Source organism: Taudactylus pleione, unplaced genomic scaffold (genome assembly GCF_031769625.1).
Source record: "Taudactylus pleione unplaced genomic scaffold, aTauple2 ptg000535l, whole genome shotgun sequence".
Classification (NCBI taxonomy): Eukaryota; Metazoa; Chordata; class Amphibia; order Anura; family Myobatrachidae; genus Taudactylus; species Taudactylus pleione.
This window is the reverse complement of record NW_028284937.1, coordinates 6,112,106-6,136,191: the sequence shown is the minus strand read 5'-3', so window position 1 is coordinate 6,136,191 and position 24,086 is coordinate 6,112,106. Positions and strand designations below refer to the sequence as shown.

At 43.6% G+C, this 24,086-nt stretch overlaps 1 protein-coding gene and 1 long non-coding RNA gene across 2 annotated transcripts in view; one reads left to right on the top strand and one right to left on the bottom strand.

Annotated features, from left to right (window-relative positions):
* The first annotated feature begins 8,865 nt into the window (after positions 1 to 8,865).
* The window catches only part of LOC148501072 (uncharacterized), a 29,969-nt gene continuing 14,748 nt past the window's right edge, over positions 8,866 to 24,086 (top strand). Inside the window, exons 1-2 of the long non-coding RNA XR_015870088.1 lie at positions 8,866 to 8,918; positions 11,537 to 11,584. This is a non-coding gene — a long non-coding RNA (uncharacterized LOC148501072). The remainder of the gene's footprint in view (positions 8,919 to 11,536; positions 11,585 to 24,086) is intronic.
* LOC148501071 (suppressor of cytokine signaling 3-like) overlaps positions 21,470 to 24,086 on the bottom strand; it is a 48,131-nt gene continuing 45,514 nt past the window's right edge. Inside the window, exon 2 of the mRNA XM_088450992.1 lies at positions 21,470 to 23,081. Within this exon, the coding sequence (XP_088307118.1) occupies positions 22,331 to 22,966 (636 nt within the window). The 5' untranslated portion in view covers positions 22,967 to 23,081 and the 3' untranslated portion in view covers positions 21,470 to 22,330. The remainder of the gene's footprint in view (positions 23,082 to 24,086) is intronic.

Here is a 24,086-nt window from a genome sequence, read left to right as displayed (position 1 = left end):
CAACCATCGACAGCACGCCCCCTTTGGTGCGAGACCCGGAGCGACAGCTTGACATGCGCAGTGGGGAACATCGACCCACTTGCGAGCGTACTGCCGCTTGCGAGTGGGTCTGAATGACCCCAAAAGCTTTTAAGACTGGTCAGACTTCACTCAGAAGCTGTGTGGCTGCCCGATGTGCGTCGATGTTCCCGATGTTTACGCTGATGCATGTTGTCGGATGGATATTAGAAGGCAACAGTGGGTGTCCCTATGCTTGGGTAAGCTTTGGAAGACATCTTATTTTCGCTATTGCGGCCCGTAAGGGATTGCAGTTGCATTAGTGAAAATCTCTGAATCAGGCCCTCAGATAGCACAGACTCTTCCTGTTTTGCCTTAACTCCTTATGAAAAATGTCTTCACTTTTTTTAGTTGTTTCCCCTTCCAATACTACTGCAGTTCCTGAACTGCTGACAGAAAATTACACCTCTGTACCCCAAAATGTGCTTTCTAGTTACACCCAATTTCAGAGGGTTTCCGCTCATTGTTTCATGGCAGCCTCTAGTGCTGCACAGACAGATACTGGGAGTATCAAGGGTTCAAATGGTCCTCGTGCTCCCCTTACTGGGGCAGAGCGAGATTTTCCCAGATATAAACAACTGCGTTTGTATTGTGTCAGCCCTGAACACTTTTTGCCCTCTTGCCGTAGCCACAGGCCCAAAATTAATATGTAAAATTCAGGTCTGAGTTGCTACCTGAATCTACTTTTAAAGCAATTCACAGTTTCATTCCAGGAGGACTGTGTCCAGCCACAGGAGGGGGGTTCAGTATGTCTAGTTCCAGGAGAGGATTCTAAGTCTGCTACCCCAGGAGAGGACTCTACTGCCACATACCCAGGAGAGGGTTCTGAGTTCTTAGCCCACACAGATGTTCATAACCAGGATGCTGGGTTTATTAGGAACAGTGGTATATACAGAGATGTAGTCTTGCTCATATCCTTCTGTTTCTTCATGCAATCCCAGACAGACTCGATGATGTTGAGATCAGGGCTCTGTGGGGGCCATATCATCACTTCCAGGACGCCTTGTTCTTCTTTACGCTGAAGATAGTTCCTTGTAACATTGGCTGTATGTTTGAGGTCACTGTCCTGCAGCAGAATAAATTTGATCCACGAATCACTGCAATTGCCATAAGGGGGTGGGGCTTAATAACATGGTGCCCTGTCTCACGTCTGTCAGCAGTACTCAGAAACCCCACTTGCATGCACTACTGTCTCCTACGCTTGATAGTGCTAATGTTACATAGAATTTGACGGCAGAGAAGAACCACATGGCCCATCTGTTCTACACCTTTAGGGTTAGGGTATTAGTATTAGGGGTTAGAGTATTAGGGTTAGTTTATGGGTTTGGGTATTAGGGTTGGTTTAGTGGTTTGGGTTAGGGGATTAGGGTTAGTTCAGGCCAGGGTGGTGAGGGTTGGGATTAAGGTCGGAAAATGGTTGCTCCTTGCAGTGTCCAAACAGGGACCTCACTAAGAAGTGTCCAGTATATGCAGACAGCAGGTGTTCCAAGCGTCGCTAGAACTCCTCATATACCACTTTGTATGCATTTGCCAATCGACTAATAATATAATAATGGGAACTTAAACTTATAACTACAGGTTAACCAGAATACCTAAAACCAGCATTTTATGAAAGGTGCAAGGACAAGTAGAGCAGTGATCACCGGTGCATAGTTAAGTAAATAAGCCTCCTTCTATGTCCATCCATCTGTGCTTCAGGTAACGCCCTTCAGCAAGGGGTGTTCCTGGGGCACCACCTGTTATTCCTTCTTCATAGTAAACACGTTGTCACGCCTGAGGGTTGGTTTGGGCAGGAACAGGCATGGGAGGATATCAGAAAGGCGTGAAGGAACTTGGGTGGCTTGAGCCAGGACTTCCTCATGTAATGATGTGTGAGGATAGAGATACGGCAGTGGATAATGGGCCCAAAGGCAAGGACAGAAATAGAATGTCATTATTAAACAACAGGTTGGAATGTGAACTGGAGATGATAATACTGAATGAATGAGCAGAATCGGATTGACCGATGATGCTGGATTGTTTGAGACCGATGTTGATGATATGAAGAACTTGATGGATTTGAATCCGATGTTGAAGAATTGATGAACTTGATCGGTTTGAGACTGATGTTGAAGAATAGAAGAACTTAATTGATAAGAATCCAATGTTGATGAATTGATGAACTTGATCAGGTGGAACCGATATTGATGAGCTGAGGAACTTAATTGATAAAAGTCCGATGTTGGAAGCATCAGATGAGACCGATGGTTGGAGGTATCAACTGGAACCGATGGTGGCTGTAAGAACAAGTCTAAGTGGTAAAAACCAGACTGATAGGCTGCTGCCGTTGGAGGCAGGGAGGGGGCGGCGAAAGCCTCTGTTACCCGAAACGGAGGCGTGTCGCCGCTGTTGGGGGGGAGGGAAGAGGCCAGGATCTCCATTAGCTGACAGAGATTTCCTGCCCTTTTCCTCTAACTGCGGTGGCCGGCTGTGTAACCCCATGGGTCACCTTAGCCAGCTGATGTTACCAGTTTATCTGATGCTGTGTTGGACAATGAAGCTCAAATAAGTAATGCACAGGAGGTTTGATGCCTCCTGCTGCATTACCTTATCTGCAAGGATCACAATTGCAAAGCCGCCTGCGTGCAGCTTTGCAATTGCGATTCTTGCTGAATCAGGCCCTGGGACCGATCAGACAGAGAGTACCTGGAAGCTCAGCACTGAGCTGTAACTTCAGCAAGAAGCGACGTTGTACTGGCAACAGAGGTCAGTCAGGAAATGGAATTTATAGGGGAGGATCCCCAGGGATTGGATCAGCTGGTCTGGGAGCATCACTCTGTGGTGGAGGAGTGTCAGGTGACAGAGTCCATCATGGCTGCACCCATACTGTTGTTCTGGAGGGAACTCTGGCATGCTGTTTGCATGCCATCATGCTGGGGAGACATGCTGTGAGCAAGTAACTGCAGAGAGCAATCTCCATGCTCTGTGACAGGACACTGAGCAGACGGGGCAGGAGTAGACCTCAGCACCAGCCGGGAGCGATGTGCAGCATGAGCGGACCTCTGTGCTATCCTGGACAGGCACCGGAGAGGTAAAAAGGTGTTTAAGTGTCCGGAGCGTGGCACACATTAAGACACATGCCCACTTTGTTGGACTCTCCCGCCAGGAAGATAATGAAATATTAAACTCCACACCTATGATTTAGTGGTATGCACACAATACATGAAATAAATGAACAAAACATTTTTGAATCCATTTCTTACAAATATATATATATATATATATAAAATGTTGATAAAGTGATAGTTATATATTTTTTTTAATTCCCATACTCCATGCGATATTTCACTAGAGAGTTTTCTCATCTATACTAATATAATAAGAATGTTGTGTCTGTTTGTTCCCAGTTCGTGCAAAAACTACTGAATCAATTTATGTGTCATCTCGTTAAAGCTGAGCAAAAACAAAATCTATTGACATCATCAATGCAAGTGTGGCACCATGCGCGCTGCCGGTAAGGCATACTTGCCGACATTCAGCTCCCTCCTTCCGGGAGGGAGCTGAATGCCTGTATGCTACAGGGGGCATGGCCGGACAATGACACTGTATTGGGGACGGGGCTAGGGGCGGGGCCATGCAATTGCGTCATGGTGGCCCTGCCCCTTCTATGCAATGTCGAAATTAATTACATTATGTAGCAGGGGGTGGGGCCACGATGGCACAATTCAGCGCAAAATACGTCACTGCCCCCATGCTGCGAGGGTTTCTATCATTAGTGCAGGTGGGGGCGGCGGTCACCGGGAGGCTTGCTTGCCTTTCTGGGGGGCTGGGAGCGGCACCCGATATTCTGGAGGCTCCCGGCCAAATAGGGAGGGTAGGCAAGCCTGGGGTAAGGGGTGGAGGGAGAGGTGCTATGGACCCTCGTTCTCTTGCATAGTATAGGCTACATAGCAGTTTGTACACAGGGCACACAGTGACATTGGTGTGAACGATGGGTGAAGGCGCTTCTACCAACAATCGGAGGGGGCGAGGCAAAATGACGCGATTCACAGAATTTTAGCCCCACTCCTCCGTGGGTCCCTGTATAATCTCCTCATCCTGCTCACTTCTCTAGCTTAGCCAAGAAACCTTGCACTGGCATGGGAGGGAGTAACAGGTTGCTATAGTGGAGCCCAAAATTACTCTTGGATTTAGATTTACTAAAGCTTCTAAAAGAGACTAGTGGTGGTGTTGCCCATAGCAACCAATCAGATTCTAGCTAACATTTCTCTATTGCATTCTAGAAAATGAGAGACAGAATCTTGTTAGTTGCTATGGGCAACATCACCACTGGTCTGATTTAGAAGCTTTAGGGGTCTATGTACTAAGCAGTGATAAGTGACAGAGTGAAAAGTGATAAGTCTGTGATAAGTGCCAGCCAATCAGCTCCCAACTGTAATTTTTCAAACACAGCCTGTGAGATGACATTTGGGAGCTGATTGGCTGGCACTTATCACAGACATCACTTTTCACTCTGTCACTTATCACTGCTTAGTACATAGACCCCTAAGTACATAGACCCCTAAGTAACTATACCCCCTGCAGTCCATGGGCTGGACCAATTTGTATTATGTGTAATGTATAAAATTCATATTGCTAGCTTGCGAGTAGGGTCCTCTCATTTTAGTACTGTATTTGTTCCCAAAAGTACAGTGCCATAGAATATCCTGGCTATATAGAATTGTTCTAATTAAGAAAATGCTTTAGAGTTGTTTTTTTAAATTCTATTTCACATAAATAGAGCCATTTGTGTTGTTTAGTGGGAAGAATTCCTGAATACATCCATATATTACATATAATAAATAAAATTTTACAAATGCCAAATTGGATGAATATTTTTATAACCACTGAACGCAGCTGTGGCAGTTAAATTCTCTGGAAAGTTTTTAATCGAGCGCGCATTTTGTAGCAAGTTACTGTACTGAGTTTTAAAAGCCCATGTCCTTTAGGGCCACTGGGCCTGATTCAGAGCCGAATGCTCTGACCAGAGCGCTCGCTCTGAATCAGGGCCCTCCTACCTCAACTTGGAGCGGCCTCATGGACGCTCGCATAGCTGTGGGTTACCACCCACAGCTATAGCGAGCGTCCATGATGAAGGTCGCGATGGTCTTGACGAGACCCTGCGGTAGGGTCTCGCTGCCGCAAGCCCTGGAGTGATTTTGGCTCTATCAGAGCCAAAATCACTCCCACTGACATCACAACTGATGTCAGTGGGGCCGGACTCAGACGGTAGGCGTTCCCATGGGAACGCCTCCGTCTGGCAGCCACTCCCCCGGCACGCCCACCAAAGGGGGCGTGCTGTCAGCAACCATCGACAGCACGCCCCCTTTGGTGCGAGACCCGGAGCGACAGCTTGACATGCGCAGTGGGGAACATCGACCCACTTGCGAGCGTACTGCCGCTTGCGAGTGGGTCTGAATGACCCCAAAAGCTTTTAAGACTGGTCAGACTTCACTCAGAAGCTGTGTGGCTGCCCGATGTGCGTCGATGTTCCCGATGTTTACGCTGATGCATGTTGTCGGATGGATATTAGAAGGCAACAGTGGGTGTCCCTATGCTTGGGTAAGCTTTGGAAGACATCTTATTTTCGCTATTGCGGCCCGTAAGGGATTGCAGTTGCATTAGTGAAAATCTCTGAATCAGGCCCTCAGATAGCACAGACTCTTCCTGTTTTGCCTTAACTCCTTATGAAAAATGTCTTCACTTTTTTTAGTTGTTTCCCCTTCCAATACTACTGCAGTTCCTGAACTGCTGACAGAAAATTACACCTCTGTACCCCAAAATGTGCTTTCTAGTTACACCCAATTTCAGAGGGTTTCCGCTCATTGTTTCATGGCAGCCTCTAGTGCTGCACAGACAGATACTGGGAGTATCAAGGGTTCAAATGGTCCTCGTGCTCCCCTTACTGGGGCAGAGCGAGATTTTCCCAGATATAAACAACTGCGTTTGTATTGTGTCAGCCCTGAACACTTTTTGCCCTCTTGCCGTAGCCACAGGCCCAAAATTAATATGTAAAATTCAGGTCTGAGTTGCTACCTGAATCTACTTTTAAAGCAATTCACAGTTTCATTCCAGGAGGACTGTGTCCAGCCACAGGAGGGGGGTTCAGTATGTCTAGTTCCAGGAGAGGATTCTAAGTCTGCTACCCCAGGAGAGGACTCTACTGCCACATACCCAGGAGAGGGTTCTGAGTTCTTAGCCCACACAGATGTTCATAACCAGGATGCTGGGTTTATTAGGAACAGTGGTATATACAGAGATGTAGTCTTGCTCATATCCTTCTGTTTCTTCATGCAATCCCAGACAGACTCGATGATGTTGAGATCAGGGCTCTGTGGGGGCCATATCATCACTTCCAGGACGCCTTGTTCTTCTTTACGCTGAAGATAGTTCCTTGTAACATTGGCTGTATGTTTGAGGTCACTGTCCTGCAGCAGAATAAATTTGATCCACGAATCACTGCAATTGCCATAAGGGGGTGGGGCTTAATAACATGGTGCCCTGTCTCACGTCTGTCAGCAGTACTCAAAAACCCCACTTGCATGCACTACTGTCTCCTACGCTTGATAGTGCTAATGTTACATAGAATTTGACGTCAGAGAAGAACCACATGGCGCATCCGTTCTACACCTTTAGGGTTAGGGTATTAGTATTAGGGGTTAGTTTATGGGTTTGGGTATTAGGGTTGGTTTAGTGGTTTGGGTTAGGGGATTAGGGTTAGTTCAGGGTGGTTAGGGTTAGGATTAAGGTAGGAAAATGGTTGCTCCTTGCAGTGTCCAAACAGGGACCTCACTAAGAAGTGTCCAGTATATGCAGACAGCAGGTGTCCCAAGCGTCGCTAGAACTCCTCATATACCACAATGGGCTCGATTCTATTCAGCGCAATGTAAATAGCTACGGGAGTGAGCTCCCGGAGCTATTCAATACACCGCGCTGACAAGTCCGACTAATGATTTCTTCTCTCATCCCTCCGGGGATGAGAGAAGAAATCCGACAAAAGTCCCGGCGCGAGGCTGTTTTCTGCCCTTAGCGCCGGGAAAACAGCCTCGCGCCGGGAAGTTAGGTCGGGGAATGCCCGTTATCGCGCCTAAACACCCTGTTTAAGGCGCGATAACGAGCCTTCACCGACCTAACAGCGCGATGAATTGAATAGCTCCGGGAGCTATCTCCCGGCGCTATTTACATCGCGCTGAATTGAATCGTGCCCTTTGTATGCGTTTGCCAATCGACTAATAATATAATAATGGGAACTTAAACTTATAACTACAGGTTAACCAGGATGCCTAAAACCAGCATTTTATGAAAAGTGCAAGGACAAGTAGAGCAGTGATCACCGGTGCATAGTTAAGTAAATAAGCCTCCTTCTATGTCCATCCATCTGTGCTTCAGGTAACGCCCTTCAGCAAGGGCTGTTCCTGGGGCACCACCTTTTATTCCTTCTTCATAGTAAACACGTTGTCACGCCTGAGGGTTGGTTTGGGCAGGAACAGGCATGGGAAAATATCAGAAAGGCATGAAGGAACTTGGGTGGCTTGAGCCAGGACTTCCTCATGTAATGATGTGTGAGGATAGAGATACGGCAGTGGATAATGGGCCCGAAGGCGAGGACAGAAATAGAATGTCATTATTAAACAGCAGGTTGGAATGAGAACTGGAGATGATAATACTGAATGAATGAGCAGAATCGGATTGACCGATGATGCTGGATTGTTTGAGACCGATGTTGATGATATGAAGAACTTGATGGATTTGAATCCGATGTTGAAGAATTGATGAACTTGATCGGTTTGAGACTGATGTTGAAGAATAGAAGAACTTAATTGATAGGAGTCCTATATTAATGAATTGATGAACTTGATCGGTTGGAACCGATGTTGATGAACTTAATTGATAAGAATCCAATGTTGATGAATTGATGAACTTGATCAGGTGGAACCGATATTGATGAGCTGAGGAACTTAATTAATAAAAGTCCGATGTTGGAAGCATCAGATGAGACCGATGGTTGGAGGTATCAACTGGAACCGATGGTGGCTGTAAGAACAAGTCTAAGTGGTAAAAACCAGACTGATAGGCTGCTGCCGTTGGAGGCAGGGAGGGGGCGGCGAAAGCCTCTGTTACCTGAAATGGAGGTGTGTCGCCGCTGTTGGGGGGGAGGGAAGAGGCCAGGATCTCCATCAGCTGACAGAGATTTCCTGCCCTTTTCCTCTAACTGCGGTGGCCGGCTGTGTAACCCCATGGGTCACCTTAGCCAGCTGATGTTACCAGTTTATCCGATGCTGTGTTGGACAATGAAGCTCAATAAGTAATGCACAGGAGGTTTGATGCCTCCTGCTGCATTACCTTATCTGCAAGGATCGCAATTGCAAAGCCGCCTGCGTGCAGCTTTGCAATTGCGATTCTTGCTGAATCAGGCCCTGGGACCGTTCAGACAGAGAGTACCTGGAAGCTCAGCACTGAGTTGTAACTTCAGCAAGAAGCGACGTTGTACTGGCAGCAGAGGTTAGTCAGGAAATTGAATTTATAGGGGAGGATCCCCAGGGATAGGGGAGGATCCCCAGGGATTGGACGCTGCGATCAGCTGGTCTGGGAGCATCACTCTGTGGTGGAGGAGTGTCAGGTGACAGAGTCCATCATGGCTGCACCCATACTGTTGTTCTGCAGGGAGCTCTGGCGTGCTGTTTGCATACCATCATGCTGGGGAGCAAGTAACTGCAGAGAGCCATCTCCATGCTCTGTGACAGGACACTGAGCAGACGGGGCAGGAGTAGACCTCAGCACCAGCCGGGAGCGATGTGCAGCATGAGCGGACCTCTGTGCTATCCTGGACAGGCACCGGAGAGGTAAAAAGGTGTTTAAGTGTCCGGAGCGTGGCACACATTAAGACACATGCCCACTTTGTTGGACTCTCCCGCCAGAACGATAATGAAATATTAAACACCACACCTATGATTTAGTGGTATGCACACAATACATGAAATAAATTAACAAAACATTTTTGAATCCATTTCTTACAAATATATATATATAAAATGTTGCTAAAGTGATAGTTATATTTTTTTTTAAATTCCCATACTCCATGCGATATTTCACTAGAGAGTTTTCTCATCTATACTAATATAATAAGAATGTTGTGTCTGTTCGTTCCCAGTTCGTGCAAAAACGACTGAATCAATTTATGTGTCATCTCGTTAAAGCTGAGCAAAAACAAAATCTATTGACATCATCAATGCAAGTGTGGCACCATGCGCGCTGCCGGTAAGGCATACTTGCCGGCATTCAGCTCCCTTCTTCCGGGAGGGAGCTGAATGCCTGTATGCTACAGGGGCATGGCTGGACAATGACACTGTATTGGGGACAGGGCTAGGGGCGGGGCCATGCAATTGCGTCATGGTGGCCCTGCCCCTTCTATGCAATGCCGAAATTAATTACATTATGTAGCAGGGGGTGGGGCCACGATGGCGCAATTCAGCGCAAAACACGTCACTGCCCCCATGCTGCGACGGTTTCTATCATTAGTGCAGGTGGGGGCGGCGGCCACCGGGAGGCTTGCCTGCCTTTCTGGGGGGCTGGGAGTAGCACCCGATATTCTGGAGGCTCCCGGCCAAATAGGGAGGGTAGGCAAGCCTGGGGTAAGGGGTGGAGGGAGAGGTGCTATGGACCCTCGTTCTCTTGCATAGTATAGGCTACATACCAGTTTGTACACAGGGCACACAGTGACATTGGTGTGAACGGTGGGTGAAGGCGCTTCTACCAACAATCGGAGGGGGCGGGGCAAAATGACGCGATTCACAGAATTTTAGCCCCACTCCTCCGTGGGTCCCTGTATAATCTCCTCATCCTGCTCACTTCTCTAGCTTAGCCAAGAAACCTTGCACTGGCATGGGAGGGAGTAACAGGTTGCTATAGTGGAGCCCAAAATTACTCTTGGATTTAGATTTACTAAAGCTTCTAAAAGAGACTAGTGGTGGTGTTGCCCATAGCAACCAATCAGATTCTAGCTAACATTTCTCTATTGCATTATAGACAGTGAGAGACAGAATCTTGTTAGTTGCTATGGGCAATATCACCACTGGTCTGTTTTAGAAGCTTTAGGGGTCTATGTACTAAGCAGTGATAAGTGACAGAGTGAAAAGTGATAAGTCTGTGATAAGTGCCAGCCAATCAGCTCCCAACTGTAATTTTTCAAACACAGCCTGTGAGATGACAGTTGGGAGCTGATTGGCTGGCACTTATCACAGACATCACTTTTCACTCTGTCACTTATCACTGCTTAGTACATAGACCCCTAAGTACATAGACCCCTAAGTAACTATACCCCCTGCAGTCCATGGGCTGGACCAATTTGTATTATGTGTAATGTATCAAATTCATATTGCTAGCTTGCGAGTAGGGCCCTCTCATTTTAGTACTGTATTTGTTCCCAAAAGTACAGTGCCATGGAATATCCTGGCTATATAGAATTGTTCTAATTAAGAAAATGCTTTAGAGTTGTTTTTTTTTTATTCTATTTCACATAAATACAGAGCCATTTGTGTTGTTTAGTGGGAAGAATTCCTGAATACATCCATATATTACATATAATAAATAAAATGTTACAAATGCCAAATTGGATGAATATTTTTATAACCACTGAACGCAGCTGTGGCAGTTAAATTCTCTGGAAAGCTTTTAATCGAGCGCGCATTTTGTAGCAAGTTACTGTATTGCAAAAGGCGCAGCCAAGCAACAGGTCATTTACAACTGGGTGAGTTTTAAAAGCCCATGTCCTTTAGGGCCACTGTGCCTACTTTAGCACCTCAATGGGCATAACATTTACATTTTGCTGTTATGTCTTCAAAAGTGGTTTGTAGCACTTTTGTGTGTGGGAGTGCAAAGGTAATACACTGTTAATAATAATAATTATAATAATAATTATTATTAATACTACTAATAATAATTATTATAATATTAATAATAACAATAATATTAATACACTTTTTTTTTATTAACGCCAACATAGGGCCTAATTCAGAGATGTATAACCCAATGTTTACTTACATCTCCAGCGATTGACATGCTGACATGATTGACATGCTGCAGGCGTTCGGGGGTGGCGATGGGGCGGCAACAGGCAGTGTCCCAGAAAATGGGTGCGTGTCTGCGTCCTTGGACGCAGCTTCAATGGTTTAAGCAGCGGGAATTTCTCAGCCATCCTGAGGGTTACTCGCATGACCGATGTTCACGGACGCAGCAGTGGATCTGAGTAGCTGGCAGAAGGCGTCTATTTACACAAGACCTCTCCTGCGACATTAGCGTATTATCACAAAGACGCAGCGGCTGTGTGATATGCGTCCATGACTGAAGCAGGTCCATATTACGCTATCTATTTACGGAGAATAATCTTACCATTGGCATCAGTTGTCTGGCATATTTGGAAATTCCTCTTATTAAATTAACATTTTCCATTCTTTTCCCAAAGCACTTGCAGGATTTAACCATCAGCCAGGTCTTCAACGGGAACATCAAGGTATTCATTCATTACTTCACATATAAATATTGTGCAGTTTATAATATCAGGTACACTGGTATATTGTGCCTTAGTGCAGGCTTGGCACATTTGTGAATAGATGACATTGCATAAATATTGCCTCTATTTCACCCTACCCATGATACAGAACTATAATTGCTCCTTAATAACAGATCTCATCGTGCTGCACAAATTTCTCAATGCAAGAGCGGTACTGTAGGGGAAAACGTATATCATGATGATATCATCTCACAAAGGGGAAATTATGACTGTACTTTGTCTTTTGCTCTGTAAATAACTTCCTTTGTTATGTAACCATTTCTGGTTGTTTATGTAATCAGTTGTCGCTAGTAATTCTGATTGTGTGTATGTTTCTGGAACATCCTCTTTTAAGTGTCAGTAAGTGAGCTGGGGGTGGTAGGTTATGTCGACATTCAGAATGTTGACATGGGCAATATGTCGACATGTGACATGACAACATACACACTGTCGACATGGTCATCATGTTGACATTGTGCATGTGGACAGTCAGCATAGCATTTATTCACTATCTAAGCCCTAACCCTAAATATAGCACTAAAATTTACTGTGACATTGTGACTGAAATAAAGATCATGAACGGGATGTGCTAAGGGCAGAAATGTGTTAAAACCCCTGAAAATGCAGTTTTCTGGGTTTTACTGCATTTCTCAAATCTACTAAGCACCAGAATGCAATGCTTCGTCCTGGTGGGTAACGCCATTTTTAGATGGCATTACCCAATAGAAGCCTTTGGGCTTCTTAATGGAATGCCCCCTGACAGGGATCCAATCGGATCCCAGCTCCCCCTGCGGCCAGGGGAGTAGAGCTGGCTCAGGCCCAGGGGATGGGGTCGTGGCCTAATTGCGGGTGGCGTGACCACACCCCCTTCAGGTGCGCAGGTATGTACCTGATAATGAGCGGTATGTACGGCATCACAGATGCGTTGCTTAGTTCATCCCTCCCCATGTCGACATTATGTCCATATCAACAGCATCAATGTCGACATTCAGAACATGTCAACATTCTGGTGTCAACATTCTGACTGTCGACATCATGACAGAATACCACTGAGCTTCTCAGTTGCATTGTACGGGTGTTTGATAAGTCACTATATATCTCTCTGCCTGGGGATGATTTATCAAATCTTCTGATGTGGAGGTGTTGATCATAGCAATCAATTAGATTCTAGCTATCATTTTATAGAATACACTAGAACTAGATAAATGATAGCTAGAATCTGATTAGTTGCTAAGGGAAACACCTGCAATCTTCTTTAAATGCTTTGATAAATCTTGCCCTTTATACAGTGTGGTTTATTAGCTGTACAGTTTATTAAAGTAAAGAGCACTGTACAAAAAAGATCAATGTTTATAATTTAAAACAATCATTTTTAATGTTCAAGTATATGATCATACCTCCCAACATCTTAGATGGTAAACACGTGTCCAAAAAGGAGGACTGGCCTCTCGTGAAAGGGGGTGTGGCCTAGTTAGACTCACCTGGTTTCATCATTCTGGGGGCATGCCCGCACTCCCGCAGATACTGGGTTTCCCCCAGGCTCTCACTGCACTGTGAACAGATGACGTGCGCATGCACACACCATCTATTCACCTTTTGCATGGTAACAGTGCTCCCCCCACCTCCCAATCCCCATAAAAGTGCGTGTGTGATTCACAATGAAACCTGACATTGTGGGCTAACCCCAGGTTGAACAATGCAGTAATTTGCAGCATTGCACAGCGAGGGGTTGGGCCACAATCATGTGATTCACAGCACCTTATTCCCCACAGCTCCCACATTGGCATCCCACTCCGTCATACACTAGGAAGCCCCAGTGGAAAGTCAGTAGTGTTTATTTTTGAAGATAATATAAAATACTAATCTGAAACCACTTAATCATCTCATCTCTACTAACTAGGACCATGATTAGGGCAAGGCCTATTTCTGTCATTTCACTGTTCCGTGTTAAACAGGGAAGACAAAGCATAATTAGAAATAAAGACATCCTGAGATAACTAATTAGCAGTTATTAACTATCTGTCATTAGGGCCCTTCTTGGCCGCCATGCTAAGATCATCCTGATCATTCCTCAGTACCACAGGGGTCAGAATTCAGTTATCTTAAAACAGAAATGTACTTTATGATCACTCAATGTGTAAGCACCAGAACGCTGACTCATTCTTCCTAATTGCATCTCCATTGCTGCTTCTCTCTGGAACTACTCATAGAAATGCAGGAGGAGGCAAGTGGTGAATGCTGCAATCACATGAGCTTCATCCTGCATCTGTGTGAGGCCATTGCCAGTGAGTGCGGGATGTGGTTGTTGTGGAGAAAGGAAAGATTCTCCTGTCCTCACTTGCCCTCCAAAGACAAAAGTGAGGAAGCTCATGGTGATTGCATCATTCTCTATCTGTCACTCCTCCTCAAGTAAACTATGGAGAGTCCAGTAGCATCAGGTATTTGATTGCATCTAAGTGCAGTTAAAGTCCTTGGTCACCTCAGAGATAATAAAAATGACTATTTTTTCAATTAGAACATAATAAATAATGTCACCTTCACCTCTCTTTTCATTTCACTGAATGGGGAAAGGAAGTCCATGTCTACTGGCAGAAAAACTGCTATTTGTTAATACATATAATGTAACAGTTGGACTTGGTTTCTATGTTGGACTTCATGGAATACAATTTAATTTATAATAGTAAGGGAAAACAAGGTATAATTTCCCAACATTAGTAGTCAGGTTAGCTGTGTAGGATCCTCATATTGTGTAAGTTATGCTAGAAACATAGCTCTAATTGCCTCCATAAATATATGCAATTAGCTTAATAGGCAGGACCGCAGGTATGTTAAGATGTTTGCAACTGTGTATTTTTCATAATTTATGCAAATAGAAGATACGCTAATAATGTACGGTACACTATTGGCATATCTTATGCTGGCGGCGTATAATTCCATTGTATTACAGTGAGGAATCCCCATGGTCTGCCTTGCCACCATGGGAAAACCCCACCGTATAATTGAAGTGATGTACAATTTCTTGCATCGGGCTCAATCATTTTTTAAATTCGGTGTCTGTATAGTTTTTTACTTAATTTCTCCTTGTCCCACTACAAGTCCCAAGCGTGATCACCCCACAAGGTCGGAAAGCCTGAACATTTTGGTCAACCCCCAATTAGTCATTGTCATGTATTCACTAAACCCCCCCCCCACATCCCCCAGTTATTTTCTTTTCCCTACTATTTCTAGACCTATGCACAATATAAGTGAGAGATGTTTGACTTCTTGTGAATCAAAGCAATTATATACTGTCAATGAATGAATGTGTTGTAATTACTACCAACTGACCAATGTTAGCCGTCATCAAACTAGTGCAAGTTGGACTATGAAAGCAAATAGTTTCCTAGTAGTTATGGATTTTCGCACATTTCTATTGTGCTAGCAATGGACCCATTCCCATTTGAGAATTAATATATAATGAATATTCAAATCCAAACAATTCCAAGTATGGAACCTTTAACGTGTGTTGATGGATGTTTTGAGATCCATATATTATACTGTAGGATTAAGTAGCATGTGCATCAAGACACCAATTACAAGTGTGTTAGGACAAAACATACTAAATCTGTGTGTGAATGTACACAATTTTAATGTTAAATAACAGTTTGCAAATATTGTAAATAATAATAATATTTTTATTTTTATAGCGCTTTTCTCCAATAGGACTCAAGGCGCAAGTAAAAAATAATGTATATTAATGCTGTTGTGTACATTAATTCCCAAGAATTCACAGGAGGTTACTTAAAATATCATCATTACTTGAAACGCAACACATTAGATAAAAAATAAAACAACAATAAAGATAAAAAATATTCCGGTGCACCATGGAGACATGAATAAGACAGAAGATTTCCCTTACAGCGCTTTGGTCAGTATAGTTCTTCAGTTAGGTAAGACATATGTGAATTAGTAGTTGTGTGTGATACCTTTATGTGGATCTATTTTTTTTGCTCAGCTATAAAGAGAAAAATAAATTTGTCCTATGGGATATTTGCCCTCAAAATATAATTAAAGCTTTAATTAGTAAATATGAAATAATGTTTGGATGTGATTAGTTCTCATATTTAAGCATATCAGGTGGACAGCCACAGGTAGCAATTGCAGGGGGCATGGTAATGTGGTTTGAACCATTATGACCGTATACCTCAACCGTCCAGATTTTGGTGGCACAGTCAGTGGCGTCACTATAGGGGGTGTGGGGGCCGCACTAGGTGACAAAAAAATAGCAGAGCTGCTGGGGGCTTCCCAGAGCACTGGGCAAGCCCACAGAGTGATGAGGATGGGGTCATGATGAACGTTCATGGCACAAATCTTTGGGCGTGACCTTGCAGGTATGAGACCACACCCCCTCTGTCACGTACGAGGAGTCAGTAGGTGTCACCACTCGCTGTGACGCCTCTGGGCACGCCCCTAGCATGATAACAATCGGGGGAGTGACACATGGTCACCCCCCCAAAATGTCATACATTAGGGAATTAACCTCACAGACACAAGGTCATGCCCCCTTTCGCCTTAACAGGATGTTGAAAAATTAGGAAGTATGCAACTTGCAATCAATCATGTCATCAAGCTCCTTCCTAGGGAAGTGCCAGGAATCTGGGAGCTTCCTGCTCCATTAGGCTTTGGGAAAGATTATTGAAATTATTATTGAGTCTCACGGACATCCCAGGAGAATGGACAAGTATGTATTTAAGGAGGAAGACAAGCCACTGTACCATGTTTTCCTTCATATTTGCTTCTCATCTCACAGCTATTTTCTCAATAGATTGTAATCTTTTTCATGAACAGGACCCTCCCTACCCTTTAATTTTATGTCTACATTGTATGTCACCATTTTTTTTCACTGTTTGGCACTGTGGTGCCTTTCTAATTTAGGAACAGAATAATTCTGCTTAATGTCCCAAATATAACTATTCACCTTTTCCACAAATGCTAATTTGGAAGATTAAAACATGTCCTTATTGCATAGTATGGTGACTGTCAGACCGTCACTGCGCTAAGCGTTAGCAGTCTCTTTTATCTTTGTAGACATTTCTGTGTTTGCATGCCATAATATAGTACTACAATATGCTATCCCCTTGGTTGCACATATCCTTTATACCATTGTGGAGTGTTTATATGACAGCATGTGTTAAAAAAGAAGAACAAGTACAATCTTTAGGTTATACAATCTTCAGCAATCTATCAATTAGTAACCAGTGTCCTTAAGGTGCTTAAAATCTCCAGGGACTATTCGATAAAGTAACCCAAAGAAAAGAGGGACATAGTTGAGTACTTATTATTGCCATGTAAACCTATACAGTTGATTAATTTAAAAGCATGACAGAATAGCACCATCCTATAACCAGTGAAGTGTTGAATATACAAGGTATGATGGGAGTGATTTAATAACCATTCATAAATTATGTATGTTTTAATGCACGGACAGGCCTTAGTTTGGGGAGTATGCATACAAGCCTAGGTCTAGGGTGGCAACATTGGGGACAGTTTGTATTTGGTAAGTGGATGAAAAACAAGCAAACTTATTTTATATGTTGGAATTTTAGCGGTGTATTGGTATTGTAGGGAACACATGCCTGTCAGCATAAACAAAGCAAAGGTCATTGTTAACTAGGGGTGTGCAACTTGTGCCATCGCAAAGGGCATGGAGATGGCATCATTGCTTCCCCACGGCACCTGCATGCGACTTGCAGGGAGCCTGGAATGGTAAAGGTAGCGCTCAAAACAACAATAAGCAGTTTAAAATCAGTAATAATAACAACAACTATTTAATGCACAAGAAGAGAACAACAACAATACAATTGTAAATGGCATATGTTATAATGCATCTGCAAAAATTGCATCATAAAAATAAGAGCAAATATGTATCATGGATAGTGACACCACTGGATAAAAAATAAACTGCTGACCGCAGAGAGAGGATCTCACTCCCGTTTCTATAATAACCCCCACTAGCAATAGTTCCACTTTGAAGATGGCAGTGCTCCTTATATATAGGGAAGTCCTGTAAGGTACATAATTGCCAAGTGCACCAATAGAGGAAGATCCTCCTGGAAAGATGATAGTCCAGTTAAGGTCCTCAGAATGTCTGGTGGTCTTTGTAGTAAATAAGCTGGCATGCCCAAGATATGAAGGAGCTGCACACTATGGTGATGAGATGGGAGTTGGTCCGGGACTCCGCGGTGAGTCCAAAGTGTCACCAGAGGATAATATGAAGCAAGTACTAACGCGTTTCACTGCACCATAGGGCAGCTTTTTCATAGGTAACTGTGAGGTGGTTGAATCCAGCTAATATACCCCCTGCTCTAATTATAAATCACTCGCATCTGTGCATAAAAGGTGAATCATCATTATTTTGCATGTTTTCATTATAGGATTATCATTCCTAATATTGCCTTATATTTGACTAATGCCTCCATTTACAGTATTCCTTATTATTGTTTTGATTATTTTAACTATCTAGTTGAAAAGCTTTTTTAATTGTGCACAGATGCAAGTGATTTATAATTAGAGCATTGGGTATATTATGGGCCCTATACATTAGCGATGGATTGCCGCGATCCCACAATGCTGCAACCCGGCATCGCAGGATCGCAGAAATCCAACATGTTGGATTTCAGCGATTTGACGATCGCGATGAAAATATTATCGCATATGTCAAATCGCCGACATTTAACATGACAAATGTCAATGGTGGGAGGTCGGCGTTTCCACCTGGAAACACCAGCATTTCCCATCGCCCGATCGCGACAAACAGTCGCTGATGTATGGGCACCTTTAGCTGGATAAAACCACCTCACAGTTTTATAGGAACGGGAGTGAGATCCTCTCTCTGCAGTCAGCAGTTGATTTCTTATCCAGTGGTGTCACTATCCATAATACATTGTTGCAATTGTTTTTATGATAGTTGATGAAGGTGCATTATAACATATGACATTTATAATTGAATTGTTGTTTTTGTTGTCTCCTTATGCATGAAATAGTTACTATTACTGATTTTAAACTGCTTATTGGTGTTTTGAGCACTACCTTTACCCTTTCATTTGTATAGTATATGGGACTAACTATCGCTATTAGTGGTAGCCGCTATACACAGCGCCCACCATATATCGTGTTTGCTAGGTATATTTCAGCCTGGAATGGTACCCTACAGCCAGTAGCACTACTGTGGAGCATACCAGAGTGTCCAAGGGATGCTCCTGGAAGGTACCGTGCAGAGCTGCCCACAGCGTCCTTAGGACACTGGGCAGTCTTTAGCTCACAGAGCTGGCGGCCCCGCCCCCTGTGTGACATCATAACGTAACGGTTAAGGCTGTGGTGCTGGCACAGGGCACACTGCCATCCTGTTACGGCACGGTTTTTAATTCGGAATAGAAAACATTTGTTTTCTACAGGTGGGATATCTTATGCAGGTGGGGTCCTCAAAGTGGTGAAAAGGAGTAGGTGTTGCAAAATCAGTCTATGGGGGAAAAAAATGATACCCAGGTACTGGCCTGCAATTTAATGTATCCACACATCGTCAATCACTCCATAAATGTTTAGCAATTTGCTTTTTAATTAATCAAAACAAGGCTTAATTATAGTATATTGTATGTGGTGCTAAATCATATGGTTGTGGTGGGCTGGAGATACAGCAGTAATTTGCTATGAGATCATGTTGGATGCAACTGTACAGCAATAATACAGAAGATAGTTTATATGACCCTTCAACAGAGGCCCATTATGGGAGCTGATCATGATGTAAGCTAGCATTTTACACTCATTTACTAAAGTGTGCAAATGCTAAAATACAAATCATACAAACAGAAAGCCATTACCATGGTTGTAATTAAAAGAAATACAGAAGTAGGCTTATGCAGACTCTCTTGAATAGTGCCAAGAGTCACTTTTGTACTTGTTCAGAGAAGAACCGATTGTAAAATCCGCAGTAGTTACCGGATACTGAAAGTCATTTACAAGCTGCAGAAAGTGGGCATCCCCAGGGCATCTGTGTATATGTACGGTCAGAGCTGGATTAAGGCCCACATGGGTCTGGAGCTGAAAATGTTCAAGGGCCTATACTGAGAAGGGGAGGAACTGTGATCGCTGCTGTGTGGGTGTGGTCAGAGTCACCTTGGTGTGTACACCCCCTACAGTATGAACACAATGTATCCCTAACTACATAGAAATAGAAAAATTGCATTTTTTTTGTGGGGGGATGGGGGGGGACTAGAAAAACTATTTAAATACTTAATTTATGGCCAGTTAGGCACCTGGTAATCATGCTGTCATGTTGATGGGCCTATTTTTATGTGGAGGCCTGGAGCTGTAGCTCCATCTGCCCCATTGTTAATCTGGCCCTGTGTACGGTCATTAGAAATGCCTGACCCTAAACTGCTAGGATTTTTGGATACTCCTAAAAATGTGCATGGTGGAAAGAGTCCAACCTACTAACATTTTAGGAAAATCCCTTTTAAATGAATCATGACTGTATATTATGTGTCCTTTTTAAGTGACTAAAATGTTTTATTACATTGTTTGATTTGCGTCTAAATATGTGATTTCCTGCAAGAGCGCAAATGGATGATGGAAAAGGCATAAAATATAAGACATGAGGCTAAATGTAATAGGCTGCAAGCTGGCGCTGCTGCGGGAATACATGCCAGTATGGCCATATTTTTAAAGCAGCAAGCATGTTGAAGGTGAAACCAGCTTGGTTTAGCCTTTAACATGCTTGTTGCTTTAAAAATACGGGCATACTGGCATGTATTCCCGCAGCGGTGCCGGCTCGCAGTCTATTACATTTAGCCCATGGTCCCCAACACCTCAAATGGTGCTGTAAGCAGTATAGGCACCATTGTACCACTGCAGATGCTGACATCCTGGCCTGTAAATCCATGTGCTGCCCTGTAAAATTGGGCAGTTACACAAAAATGGTCCATGGCGTCACATTTCTGCAGCAAGTTGAACTCTTGCAAATTATAAATTACCTTTATTTTGAAATGCTTAAAATGTTGGAATCCGCATTCATGTACACTAGCTGAAAGCAGCACACTTTATATATGGCCAAGGAAACACAGAACTACATATTTGTTAATGTTTCAAACCGCCCCTCCATACAAAAACAACATCTGGGGCGGGATGCGTGATGCAACACAATTTGCATACGATGCGTCCCGCCACTCATTGCATGCATGCCGGCATTAATTATGCCGGTATGCATAAAGAAAAATGCAAAGGACAGCTCTCTTGGTAAGAGCTGTCTTTTGCGAGTAAGAGATTTCTGGGTACAAATTACTGCGCATGTGCAGAGGGTGCTGGTATTCGCGGCTCCCAAGGGGGAGCCGCGAATAGAAGCTCATAGGCTTCTATTGGTCAATGCCATCTAAAGAAGGCGTTGCCCACCGCATACAAGCCCCGGAATGTATCGCATCCCAGGGCTTGGTGCATATGAGAAATACGGTCACTGGATTTTCAGGGGTTTGATCGCATTTCTGACATTGGTGCATCCCGCCACTATTATCTTGTTTCTAGTCTTTAAATCCCATCGCAGCCACTCAACCCGGGACGGATACAGAGTTAAACGCAAGTCAGCCGCAATTGCTCTGTTGTCATTGTAATCATCAAACTAATTGCATATATTCGCCATTGTGCAGATTTGTAAGCATTTACACAGCCAGGTCGCCCCTATCAGTCAGCTTTCACAGCCATCATTATCATTGCACACTTTCACCAGACTTATCTTTGGTGCAAATGAGCTGCTCAAAAACAGGCATATTTACATGTACGCACAACTCTGTAATGATAAGTCCTCTCTGGATTGTACCTACATGCTAATGCCCCATTACAACCCAGGTACGGCAATTTGGTCAAAGTTGCGAGGCGAATGTATTACTTCCGGCTCTGCACCACCTGTAGATGTGTGTGCTCCAGAGAGCACACAGTGCAAAATCACACAAAATATGCTTTGAGAACTGACTTGGGTTCATCTCTGTGCCAGTCCCAGTGTCTAATCCAATGATATTTGTGCCAAAGATCTGGATTTTTGGAAGTGAGAAGAGGCCGGGCATGTGACTTATCATACAAAGTAGAATGACCCTGTGAGAAATGATATTAGCATGTACATATTGGGGCATGGCTGGGCCCGTTTGGGAGTACAGTATATTAGGATTAGTCGGGAAGTATGCAAGAATGTAATAGGATTATGCTTTATAAATGTCATGTGACAAGAGCAAGATTGGCCAAAAGTGTGCTTGCTTTTTATATCTGAAAGTGTTAAAGGTATATTTTAAAATAAAAATTGTATTTCCTTCTAAATCAACTGAACTTATATTTATCTAACTTGCTGTTTTGCTGCAGATGTTCTGTTACATTAATAAAGTTTTTACAATGTAATGCAGCAAACCTAAAATAAACGGAAATTGAATATCAGCCGCATTACCCAACAGGGATTCATCTAGGGAAACACCATGTAAGGAAATAATCTTCTATTATCTCAAGCGGAACTAATTTTTTTTATCTGTGAAATTTGTTACTAATAAGTTCATTTCATGATCACTTTCCTGGATGACTTCATACTGAATTTAACAAAACATAGACCAGAGATCCTGCAAGCATTTTATTTAAGAGACTGCCTTGAGGGTATTTTAACAGTCTCTAAATAAATGTATTCATCTTAATTAGATAGATCTAGTTTTGAAAGGCATTCCTAAGCATCTTAGAAACAGGAAGTTCCTCTAAGTTCCCGTCAGAGCCAGATGCTTCTGCTGGCATGCTGGCCACCACTGTCCTTTTGCACAAATACTGTAGTGACACCACTTTACAATTTAGTGGTTGTGTAAGCATAAGAGGAACAGGCTGTTCCTTCCCTTCGATGTAGCATAGATTAGAGTCAGACTCTCCGGCTGCCGTTAAGCGCATATAATGTTCAACCAGCTTCACCACACACGGAAAGGTTGGTGGGCTTTCTGCCCCAGCCACTGTCTCAAGGTAGAAAGAAGTTCCCTCAAGTTTAATACGTAGGTTGGTAATCCCAGCAGATGTGTGAAGACTAAGGGTAAACAGGTGGTGGTGGTCCGAAGAGTCACGGATGAGAAAAGACCCCACAGGCTGGTCAGATAAGAGTTTTTTAGCTTCAGTACCAGAGAGGGTGCTCCAGTAGTAGCCACTGGCCTCCAGCCTCTCGAGTGCAGTCTCCACCCTTTCATAATCTCCACAGAAAGACTTATAGTGGTAGGACAGCTGGGCAGCCTGTGAGCTCATGGCTGCAAGGATGGATGATGGGCAGAAGCAGCGATGGAAGCAATTCCAACGAAGTGTGACCATCGTCAAGCTAATGAACCTGGACAGCTGCACTCTTTAAGAGGGAGGATCCAGGTTGGCAGTGCTCAGTGTTCTGCACCACTTTCAATGCTCACCTGTGTCCATCTTCCCCAATCATCTGTAAGATAAATGAGAGAAATACAGATTTTAAATAAAGTCAGCTTAATGTTCAAATCCTGGATTTTTAATTTAAACATATTAATCGTGGCCTTAAAGGGGTTCTCCTACCTCCCAACAGCCTGATTATTGTATTTGACAGTGTTCAAGCTGCAGGAGAATATATTAAGCAGGAGGGTGGGGGTGGCACAGGGCATGAGGACTTTAGCCACAGCTATACTGTACTATCGTGTGCCTTTCCCATAACATGGCACTATCCCCTTCAAATCTCCCTCAGTCGATGGTCTAGTTCAGCGACTGGGGTTTAAACTATTACTTCCTTCCAATCAACAAGGCTTTATCTCCTCATGAGCTATAACAAAATGGAGTAGAATAGAGAAAATTCTAAGACACAAATGCTAATGGGAGACATTTATGTCCAAGGCCTCAATAACTAGCACCATTTTATAAGCTAAACCCCACCCCAGCTCTAGCCCAATTGGCTAGTTTTAAACCCATGTCTTTCTCTCCCCGAGTCTGAGAGCTCCTTCCTTCTCTAAATAAAGCTAGCAGCCTGCTAACATCAAGGGAAGCTGAATCTCATAGAAGGGATAATACTTATTAATATTGGAATGCAGAACTGTCAGTTAAAGTAGAACACAGATATTGTTTTTCTTCTGGTTCTGTCCATTCATGCTCTTACAGCCTTAATGAAGTTTCTAATTATAAAGTGGACCTATCATGTACACACTAAATCATAGCTAGTCTCCAGAGACTCCCTGAAGAGTGGGGTCACTCTTCTGTATCCATGGTGAAATGGTTGGGATTGGGATGGGGGTGAGCATTATCTCTACGAATTGTGTCAGAGTAACCTCGGATCTACTGTGCCATGCCACATTCCACTGGTCACTCCATATTATGCCATGAGCATCTTTGAATATGGGAACTCTCAGAAAGGAGATAAAGTCATCAAACATGTACTAAACAAATATATGAAATTGCAGTATAAACACACACACGTATGACA